General features: G+C 42.8%; 1 protein-coding gene across 8 annotated transcripts in view; it reads right to left on the bottom strand.

Annotated features, from left to right (window-relative positions):
• The window catches only part of LOC138754625 (ephrin type-B receptor 2), a 196389-nt gene that overhangs the window by 83963 nt on the left and 84567 nt on the right, over positions 1 to 27859 (bottom strand). For all 8 annotated transcript variants that reach the window (XR_011351858.1, XR_011351857.1, XM_069919168.1 and 5 more), the window contains 2 exons: positions 24411 to 25095; positions 12974 to 13129 (listed from right to left, as the gene is read on the bottom strand). Coding sequence is in view for 6 of the 8 variants with exons in the window: in XM_069919168.1 (XP_069775269.1) it covers positions 12974 to 13129; positions 24411 to 25095 (841 nt within the window). In the remaining 2 variants the exon portion in view is untranslated. The remainder of the gene's footprint in view (positions 1 to 12973; positions 13130 to 24410; positions 25096 to 27859) is intronic.

Consider the following 27859-nt stretch of genomic DNA (forward strand, 5'->3'; position numbering starts at 1 on the left):
ATCGTATTCCAACACATTAGAATTAAACAAATCTTATATAGTCATTTCATTTTAAGGAAGAAGGTTAACACAGGGCTTGAGGTTGGAAGAACATTTCTTCATATTTATGCCTAATATTTGCACATATGGGCTCCAAATTCACAAAAATACAATATATTTATTTTTCAAATCATATATCATTTTCTTTAAAGGGATACAGCTTTGAATTTCAGCATTCCATCTTCCCATTCCTCAATGTGAGTCTGATTTCCAAGTCATTGCAATACATTTCCTCGCTACTGCTAAAGCTATTTTAACAAATTTCATTTGACAAATTGATAATTTCAGTTTAGGTCTTGTTCTTTCTATATTCCCCAATAAAAATAAGTCTGAATTTAAAGGGAATACTACACCTGTAACTTGTTCTAAACATTTCCTTTAAGTCTGCCCATGAAGGTTTTAACTTAGAGCATGACCAACTCGTGTTTTTTTTTTAAAAAGTACCCGTCTCTTCACCACACCTAAAATAATGATCTGATAAATCTGATTTAATTCTATTCAATTCTTGTGGTGTTAAATATGAATGATATTGAACCAATCTATATCTTACATAAATAGTATTGTCATGCTGTTTTGACAGAGATCAGACCATCTTTGCTCGTCGGAGAGGTGGCCATGCTGTGTGGCTGAGCAGACAAGCTTCCCCGAGCTCCCTGAGAAAATTCTCTAAAAGATGACCAAAGAGTGGTTTTGATAGAATTTTTTGACTCCAAAAGTATGGATATATCTGTATTGGAAGATTTTAACCATGTTTTTTTTACTTTTGCAGCCTTTGCTTCTGGAAGGCTGAGAACCTACTTGTTTTTAGAATCAGCAGACGTAAGCTAAATTCCACCGAAGGGCCAGAGATGCTGTTATCTGACGAAAGGACATCTGTATACCAAGAACATTTAATCTTCCTGCTTGTTTTGGTCACAGACTGTCAAGAGGCCTAGCCTTGCTGCAAAATAAACCATTGTATTCAAAGTGATAAGCTGAAAATTATGCTATTCGATAGAAGCCTAGCATGCTAGCTTGCTCGCTTATCTTTCTTGCTGTGCTGGGAATAGGTGCTTGGGTAAGCAGGTTTTGGGTAATATAAGCCATGGTCCTGCTGCTGAAGTTTGAGACTCTCCGAGAGGTGGCAACAACTCTCAGCAAGAAGCACTTCTAGAGTCCAGCCAACGTCCCGGTCGGGGGAGGTGGAGAAGCTGCTACCGGCACCCTGACAACCAACTACAAGTGTGCAGTCGTTGCCTCGCTTCGGCAGTTGGGACCAGTCCAGGCATTGATAAGTATAGTTGGGAAGGGCTTGCATATTGTAGTTTGAAATCAGCTTTTGAATTTGTAAATAAACATTTGTATAATCTGAACTGCTCTCAGTGTGTGTGTGTCTATTTTCTTTCGGTAGCTCAAACACTGTGACCAAACTAAATTGAACAAAATGAGAGGTATAAGTTTACCCAAGACAATATCTTCTGAAGACAACTACCGAAGGATGACTGAAGATCACACGGGAAAAAACAAAATCTGCAATGGAAAATGCTACGGCTTCGCCAGTCACTTTGACGAACAATATGGGTGGAGATGCCTCCTCCTCCCAATGAACAGTGGACCTGGAAACTCTGTTGCAAGAATTTGGAGGTCTTGGACAACGATTAACAAATATGGAAATTGCCATTAAAGAGCTTACCACTTCAGTGAGAAAGGTGGGTGAAGCCATTAATGACTTAACTGAAAGAATGGATGACGCAGAAAGAGATAATCAAATCGAGGAATTAAAAAAACAATGGGTCACAGATAAGCAGCTTCTTCTGGATAAACTGGATCACACGGAGAACTTCAGTCGGAGGAAAACTGTGCAGATAGTTGGCCTGAGAGAAGGTGCAGAAGGCAGAGATGCCTTAAAATTCTTTGAAACTTGGTTCCCTCAAGTCCTTCGCACCGAGAAACTCGGCAAACAAGTGCATATTGAATGTGCTCGAGCACTGGGACCAAGGAGAATGGGTGAAGCCCACCTTAGACTTGTTTTGGTGAGATTGGTGAGCTTCAAGGACAGAGAGATGATCCTGAGAGCTGCTTATGAGAATACATGGAACTCTCATTCTCCCATATAATGGGACAATCCAAAAATTTATGTTCTTCCAGGATTTCAGCAATGTGCTGGGAATAGGTGCTTGGGTAAGCAGGTTTTGGGTAATATAAGCCATGGTCCTGCTGCTGAAGTTTGAGACTCTCCGAAAAGAAGAGAATTCGACATGGTCAAGAGGCAACTCCGTGAAAAGAACTTAAAATACACAATGTTGTACCCAGCAACGCTGAGAGTAGAAGATAACCGAAGATACTTTAAATCGAAGGAGGAGGTAGAAGAGTTTATTCAACAGTCATGAAGAACAAGAAAGTTGACTGTGAAAAGACTGGTGTAAATAAGATATTTAAAGACATAGTAAAAGTTTAGTTTTTTTTGTTTGAAGGTTGTCTTAATTTTATTATTAAAAGTCAAAGTTTTATCCTATCTATGGTTCTCTGGGAGCTCAGATAGTGGAAATAAGGTACTGAAGGTTCAGCACGATACAACTTTGGCTAAGGGGGTAATGGGGAGTATAGTTTTCAAGATGGTGCTTTGTGGTGGGGTTCTCCTTCTTCTTTATCCCTGGAGGCTTTCGCAGGCTTTTTTTCATTGGCCTCAGTGTCTTCCTGTCTATGTCCCTGCTGGAGTGGAGGTTGCATGATATATATGGTGGGGATACAGATGACAACACGATTTACATATTTATTTATTTGCACAGAATTTTTAATATGCTACTATAGATAAGCCATTGAAGTTTATAAGTTTTAATGTTAATGGCTTGAATAGGTCGGTCAAAAGGAAAGGAATACTCACATGTTTACAAAAGATAAAAGCCGACGTGGTATTTCTCCAAGAAACACATCTTACTAAAGTGGAACATGATAAACTGAGGTGGTTGTGGGGGTGGGGAGGAGGTCTTTTTTCATCATTTAATTCAAAAGCAGCGAGAGTGGCAATCCTGCTTAATCAAAATGTCCTGATTGCCTTGGAAAGTATTTCAATGAACCAAGCGGGTAGATATGTAATGATAAAGGGCAAACTTCACTCAGAATCTTGGATGCGAATGAATATTTATGCTCCAAATTATGACGACGAAGCCTTTCTGAAGGTTGTATTTTTAAAAGCAGCAGAGGGAGGGAAAAATATATTGACTGGAGGAGGCTTTAATTTTTGTCTTGATCCTTGATAAATCGGGGAAAAAATGATAACAAGAGCTAAAACAGCCAAGGTACTCTTTCTTATATGAAAGATTTAAATTTGATGGATGTGTGGAGACTGTCCAATCTTAAGGAGAGAGCCTACTCATTTTTTTCAAAATAATATGACTCACATACTAGAATAGATTTATTTTTATTATCGTCAAATCTGAAAGACCAAGTAGTAAAAACAGAATATTTACCTAGGCTGTACTTGAATCACTCACTGCTAACCTTATCGGAGAAACAGGAAAATAAATATAGATGGCGATTAAATACGATGTTACTGAAAAGGGAGGATTTTGGACAATTGATAAGACAGCAGATCGAATATTTCTGTGAAACTAACTTGGGTTCCACTGATAACTGCTTTTTGATATGGGACACATTAAAGGCATACTTGAGAGGACAAATTATTTCATACACAAAAAATATTAGAATTTAATGCAGAAATAAATAAACTGGAGACAGAAATAGGGGAATTAGAAAAAGAATATCAGAGAACGGGAGACCAGGATAAATATAGAACAATGGAAAATTAGAAGATCGAATACTTAACAAACATATAGATTAGAGAAGACAATATTAAACACAAAACAGAAATACTACGAATTAGGAGAAAGGGCACATAAAGTACTATCATGGCAAGTGAAGGCTGAAGAATCAGCAAGAGCCATAAATGCTATACAGAAGGAAAATGATACAATTACATATAATTGGAAAAAGATAAATGAGACATTTCAACAATATTATAAAAATGTATATAAATCTGACTCGCCAGGAGATGAGGTTGGAATAAAGGAAGTTCTTCATGGAGTGGAATTCCTGAAGTTGGAATTTTATAAAGAATTTAAAGAACGGTTAGTGCCTATGTTTTATGGATGTAATAGAGCGAGCAGTGAAATCTCATACATTACCAGACTCAACAGCAATAATCACTGTGTTGCCAAAAAATAATACAGATCCTCTGTAAACCTCTAAAAGACCAATAGCACTTTTAAATATAGATTATAATATAATAGCAAAAACACTGGCTGGGACAGTATTTACTAAACTAATATATACAGATTAAGTAGGATTTGTTAAGGGGTGACAAGCATCAAATAACCTGGCGTGATTATTTAACATAGTACATTTAGCTCAATCATGGAAGGACCCCAATATAGTAATATCTTTGGATGCAGAAAAAGCATTTGATAGAGTCAAATGGCCTTTCTTGTTTAAAACAATGGAAAAATTGGGGATAGGTCGAGGATTTATAAACTGGATTAGGGCATTATAACAAAATCCACAGGTGAAAATAATAACTAATAATCAGATTGAGAAGACAGGGTTGCCCCCTCTCTCCGGCATTATTCGTTATGGCAATAAAAGCTCTAGCAGAAATGATGAGGGTCGATGGAAAAATTACAGGAAATTTTAATAATATGGTGTAGCGGCTACTATGGTATATGCTACTAAATAAAGGAAAACACACACAAAGGTAGTCAACTCAAGACTGGTTTATTGCAGACATACACAGACCTTTTATTCCCTGCCTGTTAATGGCCAGCAGGTTAAAGCTATGAGCCATTAGTGCCCCGTGCCTTTAGGCAGGGGCTTCATCTGAACCACTCGCTGTACTTTGGCGCCCAACACTGCGAGTCCACGATGTGCCAGATAAGTCTGTGAACTTACGGTGGCGTTTCGCAATACCGTGCTGTGCACCCACTACAATGGGAGAGTATCAGGATACTAAATAAAATAGAAAAAGGGGAAATTTTACCAACAACAAATCAGGACTAAGAGTGCTTTAAAGTAAATAGTTTTCTCAAATGGAAAAGTGAAGGAATTAAATATTCGGGAATCATACTTGATCATAATTTGAATAATTTATACAAATTGAATCATTCTCCTCTGCTGGCAAAAGTAGAAAAAGATTTGCAGAAATAGAAGGACCTTCCCCTGACGTTAATAGGAAGGGTCAATTGTGTTAAAATGATTATGCCAAAGATTCAATATTTGTTCCAGTCGATAACAATATATTTACCAAATAAGTTTTTCAAAATAATAAAGGGCTTGGTTAGGTAATTTTTATGGAACAACAAAGTTCCAAGAATTTTCTTTTCTTTGGCTTGGCTTCGCAGACGAAGATTTATGGAGGGGTAAATGTCCACGTCAGCTGCAGGCTCGTTTGTGGCTGACAAGTCCGATGTGGGACAGGCAGACACGGTTGAAGCGGTTGCAGGGGAAAATTGGTTGGTTGGGGTTGGGTGTTGGGTTTTACCTCCTTTGTCTTTTGTCAGTGAGGTGGGCTCTGCAGTCTTCTTCAAAGGAGGTTGCTGCCCGCCGAACTGTGAGGCGCCAAGATGCACGGTTTGAGGCGATATCAGCCCACTGGAGGTGGTCAATGTGGCAGGCACCAAGAGATTTCTTTAGGCAGTCCTTGTACCTCTTCTTTGGTGCACCTCTGTCATGGTGGCCAGTGCAGAGCTCGCCATATAACACGATCTTGGGAAGGCGATGGTTCTCCATTCTGGAGACGAGACCTACCCAGCGCAGTTGGATCTTCAGCAGCGTGGATTCGATGCTGTCGGCTTCTGCCATCTCGATTACTTCAATGTTAGGGATGAAGTCGCTCCAATGAATGTTGAGGATGGAGCGGAGACAACGCTGGTGGAAGCGTTCTAGGAGCCGTAGGTGATGCCGGTAGAGGACCCATGATTCGGAGCCGAACAGGAGTGTGGGTATGACAACGGCTGTGTATACGCTAATTTTTGTGAGGTTTTTCAGTTGGTTGTTTTACCAGACTCTTTTGTGTAGTTTTCCAAAGGCACTATTTGCCTTGGCGAGTCTGTTGTCTATCTCATTGTCGATCCTTGCATCAGATGAAATGGTGCAGCCGAGATAGGTAAACTGGTTGACCGTTTTGAGTTTTGTGTGCCCGATGGAGATGTGGGGGGGCTGGTAGTCATGGTGGGGAGCTGGCTGATGGAGGACCTCAGTTTTCTTCAGGCTGACTTCCAGGCCAAACATTTTGGCAGTTTCCGCAAAACAGGACGTCAAGCGCTGAAGAGCTGGCTCTGAATGGGCAACTAAAGCAGCATCGTCTGCAAAGAGTAGTTCACGGACAAGTTTCTCTTGTGTCTTGGTGTGAGCTTGCCAAGAATAGCAATGGATAAATTGACATGGGACTACAAATCAGGACGTCTGAGGCTTCCAGATTTTAAGAAATATTATCTGGCTTCACATTTGAGGTTTTTAGCAATTTTCTTTGAAAATGACTTACCAAAATGGGTACATGAGATAGACAAAGTATAACCCAAAGATTTTATCTATAGATGGAACCTGAAATTAATCAAGAAAAAGAATTCAAACCTTATTCTGATTCATTTGATAAAAATTTGGAAAGAGATTAATGATAGTATAGGAAGGAAAACTGGAATTTCTTTTAAGGTCTCCAATATTGCCCATGATAATGGGGAATAGGATTTTAAATATATGGTCTCAAAAAGGAATTGGGTACACTGTGGACTGTTATAAGGATGGAGTCTTAATGTCATTTGAACAAATGAAGCAAATTTATGATGTTCCAAATGGCGCCTTTCTTTGCTATCTGCAAATAAGTGCCTTTCTAAGAGTAAGCTGGGGGAATAATAAGACTCCACCAGGGACAAGTCAACTGGAACGCACATTATGGATGGGTAATATACCTAAATTTATTCCCTAAATATATTATGCCCTGGAAATGGATGGGAAAAAATTGGGAATTCATAGGTCCAGGGAAAGTTGGGAAGCGGATCTAACAGTGAACATATCTGGACAATCTTGGACTGAATGGTGTAAGGATGGGGTAACCAATTATTATGTGAAGTACGGTTTGGTCCAATAAATTTTTCTCCATTAGTTATATTTGACTCTGCAAAGATTGCACAAATCAAAGCCAGGAATATCAGACAAATGTTCCCGATGTGAAATAGAAGGACACTTTTCCACTCCGTATGGGTGTGTGTGAAAGTTAATGTTTTCTGGCAAGAGGTATTGGAAGTGTAATAAAGATTACTGGAGTCAACTTTCCCAGTAATGCAGAACTGTATCTATTGGGGAACTTCATAGATATCAGTAACTACGTAACTGATAGTAAGGTTGCACTGGCCATAGCCAAGACATGTGTTGCAGTCACATGGAAGACAGACACGCCGGTTTCTCTGAAAAGATGGATAGCAGAAATGGATAGTTGTATTCCATGGAAAAGATTACTCATAATTTAAGAAATAAACATGACACATTCCTGAAGACCTGGCAACTGTATTTGAATTACATTGGTGCACAAGTATAATATTGGTGCTGCAAATTCGTGATCCGCCCTCAAATTTATATTATTATTTTCATTAGTAAAATAGACTGTGAGCTCCGGTAGTGGAAGGAAAGGCCCTATATCCATTTACCTTGTTTAAATTAAGGAGAAAGGGGAAATGGGGGGGGGGGGGGTGTTGCTGGAATGTTTTTGCTTTGGGATTATATTTTGGTTTTGTTTTCAATATGTGTGGATGTTGTATTTTTCTATAAAAAAGAGAATTTATATTTTGTATGTAAATAGGCCATTTTTCTATATTTATGTAAAGGCTGTATATCTGATATATGCTTGAAAACCAAAAATAAAATTTATTAAAAAAGGGTATTGCTCATCCAGCTCCCATTTATGTAGTCCTTGCTTAATAGTTCTTTTTTGCAGTAAAAGATATATTGCTAATGTAAATTTCTCAGTGTTTCCACTCCTGATGATATTTTTCACCTCGCTACAAATAGGTAACATCTCTGAACCTAGTTTTTTTCCCTTAGTCTGCTCTCAGTCGGAAATAACAAAAGAAAGTATTATTAGGATTCCACATTTGTTCCTCAGTTGTCCAAATGACATCTATTGTCCTTCTTCATAACAATCTTCAATATTTTTAATGCTCTTTTTGGACCAAGTGATTAAAAATAAATTATCTTTGAAAAGGTACAAGTTGATTTTGAATAAAAAGGCTATTTAGACAACATACTTCCTCTGGTTCCAATTTCATCATTTATCTTATTCCAAATAGTAATCAAGTGTTTCAGCAATGGTGTCTCTTTAGCCCCAATTAATAATTTAGAATCCCATTTATATGTTCATTCCTCTGCTATCATCTCTCTGGTTTTATCTAGTTCTATGCTAACCCATGCCGGCTTTTCTACTTCTTCAAAGAAAGATGCAACGAATATCAGGTTAGGGAGTTGTAGACCTCCTTGTTTATATTTCCATGGTAGTTTTTCTATAGAGACTCTTGGCTTTTTACTTTTCCAAAGGAATTTCCTTACATATTTATTTAATTCTTGGAAAAACTTTTGTGGTATTAATATAAGTAAAGGTTGAAAAAGATATTGAATTCTTGAAAATATATTCATCTTTATACCATTAACTCTTCCTGTTAATTTTTAAAATCGTCTTCAACTTTTTAAGTAATGGAAAGTAGTTCAATTTATATGTTTTAAAAATTATTATCTACAGGTACCCCTAAGTATTTAATCCCATTTAAATTGAGTATTTCTCTAATAGAGGGTATAATTTCCTTCTGTAAGAGGCATAATTTCACTTTTATCCTAATTTATTTTATAACCAGAAATCTTACTATATTCTCTAAATTCACTTGTAATTTCCTTAAAGAAGCCTCTGATTCTGTCAAATATATTAAAACATCATCTGCAATCAAACTAATTTTACTCTTCTTGACCAACTTTAAATCATTTAATTTCCAAATCACTTCTAATAACCTGCTAATGATTCTATAGCTAATATAAACAAAGCTAAAGATAAAGCACATCCTTGTCTCGTCAGTTGAAATGAAGTAGATATTTGCCCATTAGTCACTACTTTAGCTTCAGGGTCATTACATGGTGCCTTAATCGAATTTATAAAAGTTTCTCCAAATCCAAATTTACCCAGAATTTTAAACAAAAAAATCCCATTCCAATCTATCAAAACCTTTTTCTGCATCTAAGGCCAGAGTGACACTTGAGATTTTTCTTTTTTGTGCTAAATGTATAATACCAAGTAATCTACCCACATTATCAGCTAACTGTTTCTTTTTAACAAAGCCTGTTTGGTCCATATTAATTAATTTAGGTAATAAATATTAAGGATAGGAAAGTGCCAGGACCAGGTACTACAGTAAACAAGAGATTGCTGGAGTGTTGGCGATGGTCTTTACTTCCTGGTCACAGGAGAGGCACCGTAGGATTGGAGAACAGCAAATGTTCCCTTGCTTAAAAAGGTAAGAGGGAGAATACTGGGAATTATAGATCAGTGAGTCTTGCATCAGTGGTGGTCAAACTATTGGAGAGGATTCTCAGGGGCAGCATTTAGAGAAGCATGATCTTTGACAGACATGTCCTGTTTCACGAGCCAAACTGAGTTTTTTGAGAAGGTGATAAAAGAAACTGATGAAGGTAGGATGTTGTAGATGTGATGTACATAGGTTTTTGTAAGGCATTTGGCAAGGTCCCTCATGTTAGGCTCGTTGAGAAAGTCATGAGTGGTAGCGATAGGGTGGACAGTATATTCTCTGACAATAAGTTTGAACTTTGAGAATTCAATGTAGTGCCGTCTAGTTGGAGATTGCCAGACAGAATACAAAATGTTGACTCCCATTCCTCAAAAACAACTCGATAATAATTTACTTTATCGTTGCCTCTCATGCTTTTACCTGAACTGACCCTTGTTACACAATTCAGGGACCATTCCAACACCTCAAAAGGACCGTCTGCACTGCTGCAAGTCAATTTCTTTATCACTGGGATCACTGGGAATATTTATTCCGTATTTGCTAATCCAATTCACTGTACTTTTAAAGTTTTTCTTGTCAAAGACCTGTTGGCTGCAGCAGTAAGAATTTCAGTGCATGCGAACATTGCACAAAATGCTGGACAATAAACTCCTTAACTTCGGCATTTCATAAACTCTGCAAGATCCGCATCACCCTTTCTATGCTCCATAATGACGAATATCGTATTATCCAGTCTCTCCTAACAATCTAAGACAAGAGGAGAAGTGAAGGCCATTTGGCCAGTTTCCCTGTGCTAGCTCTCCAGCAGACGAACTTTACACAATTCTTGTTCTCAGTCATCTCCAGTCCTCACCACACATTTTCCAATCTTCACCACACTGAAACTGCAGTACCACACTCCCTGCAGCCGTCACGTACACCCTTCGCTAAAAACAATCAAAACACCATGCAAACTTCCCTCCCCCCATCGGCTTCATCGCCTCCCTCCCGGAGCCTCAGAAAGGCAGCTAACACACTGAAGAACCAATCAGACCTCTTCATGTAAGAGGGAAAGTTCAAGAGTGTGAAAGTGCACACCAACTTTCTACAACAATGTTGCTTCCCCACAGCCATCGGGCTCTGGAATAAACCCCACAAAGTGCCATGCTGGCTTTACACTAACGGGTGCTTTGTGTTCTTGTTCTACTTGAGGCAGCCATATGAAGGTTAAAGTTGACAGAATAGACAGATCGCTGAGGAATACATCTCACTGTTCCAGTTCTCAGCTGACAAATTGAAACTTGTGTAGAATCCCCGCTGTGCGTAGCTCAGTAACACCCCGATAATCCACACTGTGTCGCTCAGTAACACCCGATAATCCCCACTGTGTGTAGCTCAGTAACACATGGATAATCCCCACTGTATGTAGCTCAGTAACACCCCGATAATCCCTACTGTGTGTAGCTCAGAAACACCCGATAATCCACACTGTGTAGCTCAGTAACACCCGATAATCTCCACTGTGTGTAGCTCAGTAACACATGGATAATTCCCACTGTGTGTAGCTCAGTAACACCATGATAATCCCCAAACCCCCACTGTGTGTCACTCAGTAACTCCCCGATAATCCCCACTGTGTGTAGCGCAGTAATACATGGATAATTCCCACTGTGTGTAGCTCAGTAACACCCCGATAATCCCCACTGTGTGTAGCTCAGTAACACCCCGATAATCCCCACTGTGTCACTCAGTAACACCCGATAATCCACACTGTGTGTCGCTCAGTAACTCCCTGATAATCCCCACTGTGTGTAGCTCGGTAATACCCGATAATCCCCACTGTGTGTAGCTCAGTAACACATGGATAATCCCCACTGTGTGTAGCTCAGTAACACCCCGATAATCCCTACTGTGTGTAGCTCAGAAACACCCGATAATCCACACTGTGTAGCTCAGTAACACCCCGATAATCCCCACTGTGTGTAGCTCAGTAACACCCCGATAATCCCCACTGTGTGTAGCTCAGTAACACCCCGATAATCCCCACTGTGTCACTCAGTAACACCCGATAATCCACACTGTGTGTCGCTCAGTAACTCCCTGATAATCCCCACTGTGTGTAGCTCGGTAATACCCGATAATCCCCACTGTGTGTAGCTCAGTAACACATGGATAATCCCCACTGTGTGTAGCTCAGTAACACCCCGATAATCCCTACTGTGTGTAGCTCAGAAACACCCGATAATCCACACTGTGTAGCTCAGTAACACCCGATAATCTCCACTGTGTGTAGCTCAGTAACACATGGATAATTCCCACTGTGTGTAGCTCAGTAACACCATGATAATCCCCAAACCCCCACTGTGTGTCACTCAGTAACTCCCCGATAATCCCCACTGTGTGTAGCGCAGTAATACATGGATAATTCCCACTGTGTGTAGCTCAGTAACACCCCGATTATCCCCACTGTGTGTAGCTCAGTAACACCCCGATAATCCCCACTGTGTGTCGCTCAGTAACTCCCCGATAATCCCCACTGTGTGTAGCTCAGTAATACCTGATAATCCCCACTGTGTGTAGCTCAGTAACACATGGATAATCCCCACTGTGTGTTGCTCAGTAACACATGGATAATCCCCACTGTATGTAGCTCAGTAACACCCTGATAATCCCCAAATCCCCATTGTGTGTAGCTCAGTAACACCCCGACGTATCCCCAAATCCCCACTGTGTGTAGCTCAGTAACACCACGATAATCCCCAAATTCCCACTGTGTGTCGCTCAGTAACTCTCCGATAATCCCCACTGTGTGTAGCTCAGTAACACACGGATAATCCATACTGTGTGTAGCTCAGTAACACACGGATACTCCCCACTGTATGTAGTTCAGTAACTCCCCGATAATCCCCACTGTGTGTCGCTCAGTAACACATGGATAATCCCCACTGTGTGTCGCTCAGTAACACATGGATAATCCCCACTGTGTGTAGCTCAGTAACACCACGATAATCCCCAAATTCCCACTGTGTGTCGCTCAGTAACTCTCCGATAATCCCCACTGTGTGTAGCTCAGTAACACACGGATAATTCCCACTGTGTGTAGCTCAGTAACACCCCGATATTTTCTGCTTTTTTCCCTATGGATCATGATCTCCGTGTTCCAGTTTTGAACAGGTTAATTTTCACTGATGAATACACCTGTTTTTGACTGTGAATTATGACTGGCTCCTCAGATCTATATAATTGGATTACATTCACTGACATGTGGCTCTAAATCTTCCATGTGGATAGGTGAGAATCAGCTCTGTTCCGCTTTCCGTGCCTCCCATCCACCTGAACCTCCTTAATTCCACTGTTAATCTGTCCATTTGACCCAGTCTGCACCTCAGCTGCACTGTGGAAGATGGTTATGTTGAACTTACTAGTACAGGGCATTTTGTGTGGGTCAGAGTCAGAACGATAGTATCCATTCCGACAGACACAACTTGTGGCTCCTTCATTACTCGTCCGGCTGTTGATGGGGCAGTTCAGGCAGGTATCATCTCCTTGGATAGGCTTGAATGATCCCAATGAACATGCTGAAACATGAAGAGAAAGGTCAGTGACAAGGAAGAGTGAGTGAATTATCACCCCTTCCCCTCCATCGACGCTGTCTACACCTCATCACAACCCCCCTCCCCTCCATCAACTCCATCTACAACTCATCACAACCCCGTCCCCTCCATCGACTCCGTCTACTCCTCATCACAACCCCCTCTTCCTCCACTGACTCCGTCACAAACCCCCTCCCCTCCAACAACTCTGTCTACACCATCCACCCCTCCCCACTCCTCCATCAACTCCATCTACAGCTCATTACACCTTCCCTCTATCAACTCCATCCACATCTCATCCATCCTTCCTTCATCTGCACCTCATTACACCTTCCCCTCCATCAACTCCATCTACAACTCATCACAACCCCGTCCCCTCCATCAACTCCATCTACAACTCATCACAACCCCGTCCCCTCCATCAACTCCATCTACAACTCATCACAACCCCGTCCCCTCCATCAACTCCATCTACTCCTCATCACAACCCCCTCTTCCTCCACTGACTCCGTCACAACCCCCCTCCCCTCCAACAACTCTGTCTACACCATCCACCCCTCCCCACTCCTCCATCAACTCCATCTACACCTCATTACACCTTCCCTCTATCAACTCCATCCACATCTCATCCATCCCTCCTTCATCTGCACCTCATTCACCCCTCCCCTCCATCAACTCCATCTACACCACATCATAGCCCCCTCCCCTCCATCAACTCTGTCTACACTGCATCACACACCCTCTCCTCTCCATCAACTCTGTCTGTTCCTCTTTACACTAAACCCTTCCATTCACTCCGTCTATAAACCCCACTGCTCAGCAAAATAACGAACATGTTAAATAATGGATCCCACCCATGGCATCAGGAATAAGGTTCACACCTCCACCAGGTGTAAGGACAGCTTCTTTCCCACCCCACTGTTATCAGACTCTGGAACGAACTTCAAAATGGAGAGGCATAAAGAAAGAAGAAAGAACATTATAGAAGAGGAGCAAAGGGGAAAGAATGAAAAAGGAATGCTGAGAATAAATGGAGAAGGAAAAAGAAACGGGAGGAGGGGATGGAGTAGTAACAATATTAATATTTGGGAAGAATTTATAAGATTTAGAGTAGGTCACATACATAAACACATTTTAAAACAGATCATATTTGAAAGACTGAAGATCTCTGGAGAATGTAAGCATCTTTCACAAGTAGGTGTTAATTGAACTGACATCATAAAATGCTTGAACATTGTCTTGTTGGACTCATGCTGTCTATCAGAACCCTTTCTGCAAAGTGTTCACAGAAAGGTCAATTCTGAATTGTTTACCTAAGATAAGAGAGACTGCCATCCGTGCGGTACCGGATGTAAACACCGTATTCATTGTTGAGGCGCCTGCAAGCTCACACCAAGACACAAGAGCAACTAGTCCATGAACTACTCTTTGCAGAGGATGCCGCTTTAGTTGCCCATTCAGACACAGCTCTCCAGCGCATGACGTCCTGTTTCGCGGAAACTGCCAAAATGTTTGGCCTGGAAGTCAGCCTGAAGAAAACTGAGGTCCTCCATCAGCCAGCTCCCCACCATGACCACGAGCAACCCCACATTTCCATCGGGCACACAGAACTCAAAACGGTCAACCAGTTTACCTACCTCAGCTGCACCATTTCATCTGATGCAAGGATCGACAAAGAGATAGACAACAGACTTGCCAAGACAAATAGCGCCTTTGGAAGACTACACAAAAGAGTCTGGAAAAACAACCACCTGAAGAAACACACAAAGATCAGCGTGTACAGAGCCGTTGTCATACCCACACTCCTGTTCGGCTCCTAATCATGGGTCCTCTACCGGCATCACCTACGGCTCCTAGAACGCTTCCATCAGTGCTGTCTCTGCTCCATCCTCAACATTCATTGGAATGATTTCATCACCAACATTGAAGTACTCAAGCTGGCAGAGTCCGCAAGCATCGAATCCATGCTGCTGAAGACCCAACTGCGCTGGGTGGGTCACGTCTCCAGAATGGAGGACCATCGCCTTCCCAAGATCGTGTTCTATGGCGAGCTCTCCACTGGCCACTGAGACAGAGGTGCACCAAAGAAGAGGTACACGGACTGCTTAAAGAAATCTCTTGGTGCCTGCCACATTGACCACCGCCAGTGGGCTGATATCGCCTCCAACCGTGCATCTTGGCGCCTCACAGTTCGGCGGGCAGCAACCTCCTTTGAAGAAGACCGCAGAGCCCACCTCACTGACAAAAGACAAAGGAGGAAAAACCCAACACCCAACCCCAACCAACCAATTTTCCCTTGCAACCGCTGCAACCGTGCCTGCCTGTCCCACATCGGACTTGTCAGTCACCAACGAGCCTGCAGCAGACATGGACATACCCCTCCATAAATCTTCGTCCGTGAAGCCAAGCCAAAGAAAGACCTAAGATAACAACTTGAGAAGAAGAAAAATTCTTCTGTTGTTTGCTGGAGATGGTGGAGGTTTTGCAAGACACGAGTCACATGCGCTCTTTGGAGTTGCAGTTGGAAAAGAGAGAGAGTTGAGTTAACAGCTCAGTCAGTCAACCAGTCAGTGTGTAGGACACGGACAAGTAACTGAAAAGTGCAATCCAGGGAAAACTGTTTGAAACTGATGAAAGCAAGTTCCAGAGCAGTAGATGGCTGGAAGTGCTATCTGTCTGATGTTTCTCTTGAAATCGAGGAAGGAATGGAACTCTGTGGTAGCTTGAAGAAAGTGGACCATCTAGAAGGGCCTGATGGGGCAAGTTTCATCAGCAAGACCCTGAGGTGACTAGTGGTGGTACCTCAGTTGTGGAAATCCTGGAGCAACAGATATCTCTCTCTGCAAACTCTACAAGAACCTTCCTGAGCAGTAAACATTTACCTTTCAAGCACCAAGCCTGGTGAACTTTATGTGTTAAATTCTGTGCACAGTATGGTGATTGCCTGCAACCAGAGAACTTGGAAGAAGAAATGAGATTGAACTGTGAACCAAAGAACTTTTCTTAAATTTACACACAAATTGCATACATGTGCGCTTAGAATTAGAAGGGGGTAATTTGGCTTAGTATAGAGTATAGTATAAGAATAGAGTTAAGTTAAAGTTTGATTCTATTTTCATGTTTGAAGTTGATTAAAAATAACTTTTGTTTTGAAAGCCATTTGTCTTGGTGAATGTCTGTTGCTGCTGGGTTTTGGGGTCCTTTGGGCTAACAGTAGAAGGAAGAGAGATGTAAATTAGTGAGAATGGAGGGATAACGTGGACATTCAATGGAGGTATGGAGATTGAGGCTGATAGTTCAGAGTGTGAGTGAGTGTGTGTGTGTGTGTGTGTGTGTGTGTGTGTGTGTGTGTGTGTGTGAGAGAGGATGTGGAACAGCACAGTACAGGCCCTTTGGCCCTCAATGTTTTGTACCAAAAAAATCCTTCCTACCTCATAACCCTCTATTTTATTCTATCCATGTGCCTGTCTATGAGCTTTATAAATGTTCCTATTGTTCCAGCCTCCACCACCACCCGCCCCCCCACCCCCGACAATGCATTTCAGGCAAACACAACTCTGTATATAAAAAACTTACCCCTGATGTCTCCCATAAACTATCTTCACCTCACTTTGTGAGCAGCCTCTGGTGTTTGCTGCTCCTTTCCTGGGAAGTTGGTGTTGGCAGTCTACCTGATTTATGCCTCTCATAATCTTTTAGATCTTTTTTCAGTCTCCTCTCATCGTTCCAAAGAGAAACTTTGCTAACCCTGCCACATATTGTCCAATCCATGCAACATCCTGGTAAATCTTGTCTACACCCTCTTCATAGCTTCCATATCCTTCCTGTAATGAGGTGACCAGAACTGAACCTAATATTCTTAGTATGGTCTCACCAGAGAATGGAAGAGCTGCAACATGATCTCATGACTTCCAACTATCTCACGACTAATGAAGCCCTGCATTCCTCAGACCTTCTTAACTATCCTATCAACCTGCGCAGCAACCTTGAGAGATGCATGGATTTGGACACCAAGGTCCCTCTGCTCTTCCACACTGTTAATATCCAACCATTAACCCTGTACTCAGTCTTCTGGTTTGACCTTCCAAAATGCATACCTCATAATTATTCAGATTGAACTCCATCTGCCACTTTTCTGCCCAACTCTGGATCCTGTCTATATCTTCTTGTAACCTACAACTCTGTGTCATATGCAAACTTATTGATCCTCCCCTCCACTTCTTCATCCAGGTCATTTATAAAAATCACAAAAAGCAGGGGTCCCAGAACAAATCCTTACAGCACACCTCTAGTCACCTACCTCCAGGCAAAATACTTTCCATCTACTATTACCCTCTGGCTTTCTGCAGGCAAGCCCATTCTGAATCCACACAGCGAAGGTTCCATGGATCCCATGCCTCATCCACTGCCCTACCTGCAACAATTTATTTTGTCAGTTCCTCAAAAAACTCAATTAGACCCGTGAGGCATGACCTGCTCCTCACAAGGCCATGCTGACTATCCCTGATAGGGCTTTGCATCTCCAAATGCTTCCAACATTACTGTGCTGTAATTTTCTTGGTTCTGGATTTTTAAGGGTTATACATTTTTACAGTTTAATTTCCTCAATCTCCAAATGAACAGAAGATAGAAGAGAACAGTGCAGGAACAATGTCCAAATTAAGTGGAACCTGACAAATATCCCTCTATCTCCTTATATTCGTGTGTTGATCTGGAGGCCTCTTCAATACACCATTGTATCTGCTTTCACCATTCCAGGCATTCACACCTACCCCGCACATCTCCCTTAAATCTCCTCCCCCTCACTTTAAACATGCCCTCTAGCCTGTGATGCTTTCAGGAAAAGATTCTGACTGTCCACGTTACCACTCCCCATGTGTTTGATCATTACTCCGATAAGACAAATAACTAGTGGAGGAAGTCAGCAGGTTAGACAGCAATGGGCAGCCAATGTTTCGGATCTGAACCTGTAATCAAGACTAAAATCAAAAAGGTGAACTTACTTCTATAACGGGGAAGGAAACTGGGGCAAGCCCAGAGGTCATAGAACAGAAGATGTGGAGGGGGGGGTTGAGGGACGATTCAGTGGGGGGGCACTGTAGATAAAGATGGAACAGTGGAATCAACTCCATCTACAACTCATCACAACCCCGTCCCCTCCATCAACTCCATCTACAACTCATCACAACCCCGTCCCCTCCATCAACTCCATCTACAACTCATCACAACCCCGTCCCCTCCATCAACTCCATCTACTCCTCATCACAACCCCCTCTTCCTCCACTGACTCCGTCACAACCCCCCTCCCCTCCAACAACTCTGTCTACACCATCCACCCCTCCCCACTCCTCCATCAACTCCATCTACACCTCATTACACCTTCCCTCTATCAACTCCATCCACATCTCATCCATCCCTCCTTCATCTGCACCACCTAGGGTGGGATGGAGGAGGGGTCTCTCAAGTCTGTCCTGCCATTCAAAATCATGGCTGATCCATGACTTCTCATCCCAGGAATTTGCCTCTTCTGGTCCGCCTCCAATATCAGAGAAGCTTTCAGAAAGAAGGTGGCCATAAGTTTCCACATTTCACTACACAGTGGCCTTACTCACACCTGGAACATAGAACACTATAGCACATACAAGTTCTCTCATTCCACAACAGACACAATATCGCTGGCTCTCTACTCAGCTCTGGTTTACCTCAAACAGCATTTCATACATATGGCTGCACTTCATCGACTACAGCTCAGCCTTCAACACCATTATTCCCTTGGTGCTGGTCAAAAAGCTACAAACTCTAGGCCTTGCAACTGGATCCTTGACTTTCTCATCGGAAACCAAGGTCAGTACAAATTGGAAACAATGTTTCCTCCTCACTGATTTTCAACACACCTCAAGGATGCGTGCTGAGCCCACTGCTCTACACATTATACACCCATGACTGTGTGGTCAGGCATAATTCCAATGCTATCTACACACTTGCCGATGACACCACAGTTGTCGGCAGAATCACAAACGGCAAAGAGGAGGCGTACAGAAGGGAGAGAGATCAGCTCGTTGAATGGTGTAATGACAACTCAACATCAGCAAAGCCAGGGAGATGATTGTGGACTTCAGGAGAAAGTCAAGGGAATATGATCCAGTCCTCCACAAAGGGTCAGCGGTCAAGAACTTCAAATTCCTGGGTGTCAACATCTCCGAGGATCTGTCTTGGAGCCTCCATATCAGTGCAATCAAAAAGAAGGCTCGCCAGCGGCTATACTTTATGAGGGGTCTGAGGAGATTCGGTACGTCACCGAAAACTCTCGAAAACTTCTATAGATGTACCATGGAGAGTATTCTGGCTGGTTGCATCACTGTCTCGTGCAGAGGTGCCAATTCTCAGGACAAGAATAGACTCCAGAGGGTTGTTAACTCAGCCTGTGACATCACAGGCTCCAGACTTCACTCCATCGAGGACATAGACATGAGGCCGTGTCTTTAAAAAAGCAGCCTCTATCCTCAAAGACTCCCACCACCTAGGCCATGCCCTCTTCACTCTGCTACCATCAAGGAAAAGGTACTGGAGCCTAAAGTCGAGCACTCAGTGTCACAACGATTGCTTCCTGAATAATCTATGAACTAAAGACACTGCCTTTCTTTCGTGCATTATTATTTTTTATATATTGTTGTAAAAGTGGTTTACATGAATGTTCGCTCTATGATACTGCTGCAAAACACCGAATTTCGTGACTTGTTCATGAAAATAAATTCTGATTCTGACCTATATATTTCTACTAAAAATATAATTACAGCTTTCCTACCTCATAACCCTCTCTTTATCTGACATCCATGTCCTTGTCTAAGAATTTCTTAAATGGCCCTCCAGGCAACCACAACTCTCTGTGTAAAAAAAAAAGTCCTCTGGTGTTTGCTATTCCTGCCCTGGGAAAAAGGCTCCAACTGTCAACCTTATCGATGTCTCTCAGAATCTTGTGGACCTCTATTAATTCACCTCTCATCACTCTAAAGAGAAAGGCCCCAGCTCCGTTAACCTTGCCTCATAAAATAGATTTCCCAATCCATCCAGGCAACATCTTGTTAAATCTCCTCTGCACCCTCTCCAAAACTTCCCTATCTTTTCTAAATGACCAGACTAAACACAGTACTCTGTGTGGTCTCACCGGAGATTTACAGAGCTGCAAAATGACCTCTCGACTCTTGAACTCAATTCCCCGATTAATGAGGCCCAGCAATTTGGACAAAATCTCTCTATCTCTGAGCTCCAACCTTCTGGCAATAGAGGGTAAGTTACCAATTGCCTTGCTTACTATTCCAGCATGTCTGCTTTCCGGTTTCAGAACTCCCTCTGAACTTCACTCATGCAATATGTCTCTGTTTAGATAATAATCTGCCATTTGATTCCTCTTCCTGAAGTCCACAACTCTACATGTTCCCACATTAAATCCATTTGCCCAGTTTCCACTCACTCATTCATATCCATGTCCAAATGTCCCAATTGCAACTATTTTAGTGCCAAGTGCAAACATGAATACTCTTCCCTCTCCAGGTCCCATTGAAGGTTGTGAACTGAAGCTTGAGATTCTCACTACAGTTAACCCCCTGGTCTAGCAACTGGCAGCTTCAAGCAACCGACAAAAAAAAATAGAGGAATAAATTAAAAAATTTAAAATTAATAAGAAAAGGTAAAAATATGTGTTTAAAATTGAAAAAGTTAATGTTTTCTGAAGTAAAATATAAACCTTTGGTGAAAATGGGAGCCAATATTCAGCCAGCGGAGGTCCTGGTTGGGCTTTGCTCAGAGCAGCTATTTAAATAAAGTTGTGTGAAAGAGCAATGGCATCGCCCATGGTTGATGCCTCTCGCCATTGGGGTGCCTCTCTTAAAATGCCACCTTATCCCTGCTTAGTAAGTCACCCCAGTCACAGGCTTTATCAGTGAACCTGGGAGAGAGGAGTTAATTATCTATAATGTTATTGTTCACCTTTCGGGCAGCTCCGTGAAGGGGGAGGAACTTGCAGATGCAGCGACAGTTAAATGTTTTCAAACAATATGACCGAAAATAAAGTAAAATGCTGTAATGTTTATATATTCACGCAAGTGAACTTTGTTCAGTGTTAGTGCAGTCTAGTATTTTTGTCTTTTAAGGTGCATTATAAGAGTAAATGTCAAGAAACTGGAAAACTCAATTTTGCAGCATCTACCAATCCCTGTGGGTGCTGAATACTAGGGGTTTTATTGTATTTACGTCATCCGACATGTAAAGGGCCCATTTATTCCAACTCTCTATCTTCTGTGTGATTACCCACTTCTAATCCATGCTAACACATGCCCAATACTGTGGACACATACCAGCCGACTTGGCACCCTGTCAAATGTTTACTAGAAATCCTCCATCTACAGATTCAACTCTGCTCACAGCCTTAAAGAATTCCAGAAAATGTGTCAAGTTGGGATTTATCTTCACCATGTTGCCTTGCTGTGGTTACATAACGCTTTTGCTCAGGGTAGGGGAATCGGAAACCAGAGGACAGAGGTTTAAGGTGAGGAATTTAACAAGGACTTGAGGGGTAACCTTTTTACTCAGTGGTTGGTGGGTTGCATGGAACAGGAGGAGGTTTGGTTGAGGCAGGAACTATTGCAATGTCTAAGAAACATTTCAACGGATCCATGGATCAGATGGACAGATGGATTTAGGGGGATCCGGATCAAATGCAGGCGGGTGGTTCGAGGTGTGGGTGGGACATTATGGTTGATGTTGTCAAGTTAAACCAAAGGGCCTGTCTCCACGCTGTCTGACTCTATGACTTGATAAATTACCAATTATTCCATCCTGGAGTGAAGATTTTACCACAACAGATATTTGGATAATGAACCGACATTGCCCTGTATTTCAGTCTCTCTCAACAAGGGAGGCACATTTGCTGTGTTCAAATCTGTTGCATCCAAACTAGTGATGAAATGTTTCAACAATGGGCCCCACTGACTCCTCGGCTACTTTTAGAAAATGCTTTTGTGTTGGTCGCCGGGTCCTACTCACTTTTCTTGGCCCTGTTAGTCGTTTCCAGGGTGGGGCGAGGGAGGATGAGTTTGCATTGGTGGGGAGCGAGGTGGGTTGGGGTGAGGGGAAGGAGGTGGGTAGGTTGAGGCGGTGGAAGGAGATGGGTGGGTGGGAAGAGGTGGGGACTGAGTGGGTTCGGGTGGGGATGAGGTGGGGTGGGAGCTTATTGCCATAAACATAAGGACAATTCTCAGATGTACCAAAACACTCGTTGCCTCAGCCACAACAGCATCACAAGGTCCAGCGACTGCAATCGGGTAAATTAAGTCGTGATAAGGTTTCATGAGCTAGGAAGATAAACCTGAAAGAATGGTGAGGGGAAAGAACCGTGATGTACAATTGATATAGAAAATCTAGTTAAGAAGAAAAGCTTACGAGAGGTTTAAGAAGATTGGAGAGAATGATACCAAGAAAGCTTCAGAAGGGATTTAGGACAAGGCCTTGGTGAGCAGGATTAAGGAAAAAGGGCAGCACAGTTGGCAGAGCTGTTCGTGCAATGCCTTTACAGCGCCAGCAATCAGGACTGGATCAGGGTTCGGATTCCACGTTGTCTGTAAGGAGTTTGTACTGTTACGACCCCAATACCCAGCAGCAATAGAAATTCACCAAGACAATGGTTACTTAAACAAAAGTTGCTTTTAATTTTCTTTAAACATAATTACAGGATAAATCTTTAACTTTTTTACTCTTAACTTAACCCCCTTCTAATTCTAAGCACATGTGTATCTAATGTGCATAAGTTCAGGAAAGTTCTTTGATTCACAGTCCAATCTCACTTCTCACTCCTCCATGTTCACCAGCATCAGGCAATTCTCATACTGTGCCCAGAATTCAGCATTTATTATTTCCACCAGGCTCTGGTACTTAAAGTTAAATGGTTACCACTCAGGAAGGTTCTTGTTGGTTTCAGAGAGAGATTTGTTGCTCATTGGACACACACAAACTGATTCCTCTAATCAGTCACTTCTGTGTGTTGCCAAAGAAACTTGGCCCATCATGGGTTTTCCAAATGATAACCTCTTCTTCCAGGTCACCACAGAGTTCCTCTTGTTTCTCTTATTTCAGGAGAAACACTCGAGCCCGCCATTTCCTCTTTTAAGGAATTTGAACAGGCTGAACTCAGAACTTATAACCCAACTTCAAAATGGGTTTTCAACAAGTCGCCAGCTGGCCATGTTGCAGCCTCAACTACTGCTGCAGAACTGAATTTCTCTCTTTCTCAGAAAGATAATCATCTGTTTGTTTTTTTCCTCTCTCTGCTTGTAAAAAACAAATGACCTCTCCCAAGGCACCAAACCAAATTTTTGAAAGATCTTATCAGTATCTGAGACTGGACATCATCAACATTATGTTACGTTCCACTTACACCTCCATGTGAAGTCCTTTCTAAAGCAGTTGCATTGTCTCTGCAAAGTCACTGGTGACATAGCGTCTCACATTTTAAATTAGATGTCTTTTGTGAAGTGTTCCTCTGTTTGTGAAGTGTTACCTAAACAAACACCCCCCCCCCCCACAATCTATCGCTTTTAAAACATATTTTACCCATAACTATTCTAACATTTCCCGTAACAGTACATTCTCCCCATGTCTGCGTGGGTTTTCTCCAGGGGCTCCGGTTTAGACGTAGAGCAGAGTAACAGGCCACTTTGGCCCACGAGCCCATGCCGCCCAATTTATACCCAACCGACCTATACCCTCGGTACGTTTTGAAAGGTGGGAGGGAACAGAAGCCTCTGGGAAAACCCATGCAGACATGGGAAGGAAAGTACAAACTCCTTACAGTGCGGGATTCGAACCCCAGTCACGATCTCTGGTGTTGTGAAGGTGTTGCATTAACCGCTACGCCAACCATGCCTCCCTTACACCAACCATGCTGTCCTTCACACACAGTGTGAATAGCCAGGCTAAAGAGCTGGGAGTCCTTCCTGACTCCAGGAGTGCCCTGCACCAGATCCTGACACGTGCCTCTCGGCAGGGGATGGGGAATCCGGTCAGCTCTGACATGCTGTACACCATCATCTTCAACTATTCATTATTGTATTTTTATATTTGAATTTGTCATTGTCCTTTCTAATGGGGATGTCATAAAATGCAAACATATAAATGCAGGAAATGCTTAAAAATTAAAGTCTCTCCTTCTGTCAATACCCACCACTGACATGTCCCCACTCCCCACAAGCAATGGGAACGGACGGGCTCTTACCCTGACAGACGGTGCCATTGTCTACAGACTCGTAGCCAGCTTTACACATGCATCGCCCTATCGGGACCATCCACTCTCCGTCTCCGTTGCAGTACAGTTTGATCGGCACGTCCACTTCCTCGGCATTTGGGACACAGATCCCCCGAGCCACCACCAGCGACGTGCTCTCTGCCCCGGACAGCGTTTGCTGAAAAATCGCCCCGTTTTGGATAATACGTGGACATTTTCGGTAGAAGACCTTCACCGCGATCAGCGACATACATCCCCCGTAATCCTGAAAGGCCAGGTAAAAGCCATTCTTGGACACCGGGCCGAAACTTCGGACTTCTGTGTTAATTTTCATCACCCTACCTCCCAGATCCACTTGAGAAAAACTCTCGTCTGCTGCAATTGTATCGACTTTCATCCAGGGGTTTTCCATCCAGTCTGGAGCTGCCTTTGTTGCTGAATCTGCGTTGGATTCATAATAGTAGAGATTAAAGGTCTCCTTGCAAGAACCGGGAACATTTGGAATGCTACTGCAGTCACGCACGGAAAATTTCATCTCCACGTGTATGCGTTGGGCCCCTCGACGTCTGATGTACTTGGTGCGGAGCCAGTTGTTCTGACTGGCTTCAAACACGTTGCAGACTTGGTACGTTCTTATTGTGTTCATCGTTTCATCGTACCCGCTGACTTCTTCCCACTGGAAGAGAAAGAGTAAAGCAGTGATTTGGCAAGCAGTGAGATGAACATGGACTGCAGATGGTGGGCGAACAGGATGCCATTTCTAGCAGGTGTCCATCAGAAGGCAGGCAGCAGCCCTTCCCCTGCTCCTACCCCTGAATCTGGGACCAGCATCACCTGCTATAGGTGTGGTCAGATCAGCCATGGAAGCTTCCAGAATTTCAAATGATGTGCATTTAGTCATGGAGTAACTCCAAGTGAAAACAGAACCTTCGTCCCATTGGGTTCATGCTGACAGTCAATGTCCCTTTGTCACACACCCCACATGAATCCCATTTTATTCTCTCATTCCCCTCACTCTCCTCCCCTATCCCCTACCCCCCCCCCCCCCCCACCACCTTTCCCTCCACATGTTGCACAATTTACAGCAGCCAGTTAATCTGCCAACCTGCACATCTTTGGGATCGGAGAAGAAAACCTGGGGTGGGGGGAGTAAAAGACCCATGTGTTCTCAGGAGGAACATGTAATCTCTTCATAGAGAGCAGGATCATTAGATGCTGCCTGGTCTGCTGAGTTTTGCCTACATTTCTGATTTTTGTTTTGGTGGTCATTTTGTTTTTAAATTAAGGCTTATCCGATTTCCTCTGGATGTTCCCTGGCATCCTATCTCAAAGCGACTGTAAAAAACACTACTTCCTTTTGAGCATCCCATTGTTTGCTGCAATTTATAGTGGTCCACAGAGCACATATGTCTAAAGTTAAACTCTCCTGTTTTTATTCAGATATGAGTCCTTTATGTGACAAATGTAAAACAGGTGATGCCTTTTTATTTCATATGTTCTGGCCCTGTCCTAGCTGAGAAAAATTTTGGAAAGATGTTTTTCAAACACTATCTGTGATTTTAAATTTAAAATTGGAACCTTGCCTCTCAGGAAGATGATGTTTTACTGACTTCCAGTCAGAGCCAAAGTTTATCTTTTAATTCGTGATGGCCAGATAAAATGGAAAGGTAATACCCCTCCTTCATATGCACAGTGGGTTAAACGATATTGTTTTTTGCTTAAATCTAGAAAAAAATTAGATATATCACAGATTCAAATATGAAATTCCAAAAGACATGGGCTCATTTATGGACGACTGTCATAATCTTAAGATTCCGTGTTGTTCTGGAATTTTGGTTCCGTGTTGTCCCTCTCTGAGAAGGGGGTTAAAATGCTTTCCCTCCTTTCTTTTCTCTATTGTGTGTTTTTGTGGTTGTGTTTTATTCTATTATTAAGAATGTGCTCTGGATTTCTTAATTACGATCATATTTGTAATCTTTTTTCTCTAAATTGTTTTACTTTAAATTCCATTAAAATATTGTAATAATTTAAAAAAAGCCGCAACTTTTAATTTTTAATTTGGATGGCACGGTAACAGGCCAATAAGGCCCACGAGTATGTATCGGGAGTGTAGGTGTAATCTGGTAGCCCGAACTCGTGAGCCGTGCTGCATGTCCAAATTGAAAATTAAATGGTTGCCCACCCCTGATTTAGTCTGTCTGTACTAGTGAGAAGTCACTTATTGCTTGGAGCATGGTTAACATAAGGGCAGCATGGTTATCATAAGGTGGCATTGCTAGCATAGGGGGCGACAAGGTTAGTGTAGCAGGCAGCACGGTTAGCATAGGGACAGTGCAATTAACCTAGAGGACGGCGCGATTAACCGAGGCAAAAAGGTTAACAGAGGAGGTAGCACGGTTAGCGTTGGGCACCGCACGGTTAGCTACAGGTGGCACAGTTAACGCGGTTAATGTTGGGGCAGCGCGGTTAGTGTAGGGGTGGCATGGTTAACGTTGGAGCAGCACGGTTAGCTAAGGGTGACACAGTTAACTTAGGGGCAGCACAGTTAACATTGGGGCAGCATGGTTAGCTAAGGGTGGCTCAATTAATGTTGGGACAGCGTGGTTAGCTAAGGGCAACACAGTTAGCTAAGGGTGATACAGTTAGCTAAGGGTGACATGGTTAACTAAGGGCAGCATGGTTAGCTAAGAGTGACACGGTTAGCGTTGGGGCAGCACGGTTAGTTAAGGGTGGCATGGTTAATGTAGTGGTGGCACAGTTAATGTTGGGGCGCCACAGTTGGGGCAGTGCAGTTAGCTAAAGGTGGCACGGTTAAAGTTGGGGTGGCATGGTTAGCTAAGGATTGCAGTTAGTGTAGGGGTGACATGGTTAGCGTAGGGACAACACATTTACGTAGGGGTGGCATGTTTAGCATAGCGTCGGCAAGATTAGTGTAGGGGTGGCACAGTTAGCGTAGTGGTGAAACGGTTAGCGGAGGGGTGGCACAGTTAGCATAGGGTTAGCATAGAGACACTCATTTACATAGGGGTGGCACGTTTAGCATTGGGGTGGGCGTGGTTAGCATGGGGGTTACACGGTTAGTTTAGGGGCGACACAGTTAGCGTAGGGGTGGGCACGGTTAACATAGGGGTGGGCGCGGTTACCGTTTGGCATGGCACGATTAGCGTAGGGACAGCACAGTGAGGGTAGTGGTGACACCCTTAGCTTTGCAGTTAGTATGACACTATTACAGTACCAGGACCCCAGATTTGAATCCAGCACTGTCTGTAAGGAGTCTGTACGTTCTCCCCGTATCTGCATGAATTACCCACGGGTGCTTTGGTTTCTTCCCATGCTTCAAAACGTACCGGGAGTTTTAGGCCAATTGGGTGAGAATCTACAACTGTGCATGCTCATGTAATTATGCTTTGATATTTAAGGTCTCTTTCTTGCATTTGTGG

The sequence above is a fragment of the Narcine bancroftii genome, chromosome 2 (assembly GCF_036971445.1).
Source record: "Narcine bancroftii isolate sNarBan1 chromosome 2, sNarBan1.hap1, whole genome shotgun sequence".
Lineage (NCBI taxonomy): Eukaryota > Metazoa > Chordata > Chondrichthyes > Torpediniformes > Narcinidae > Narcine > Narcine bancroftii.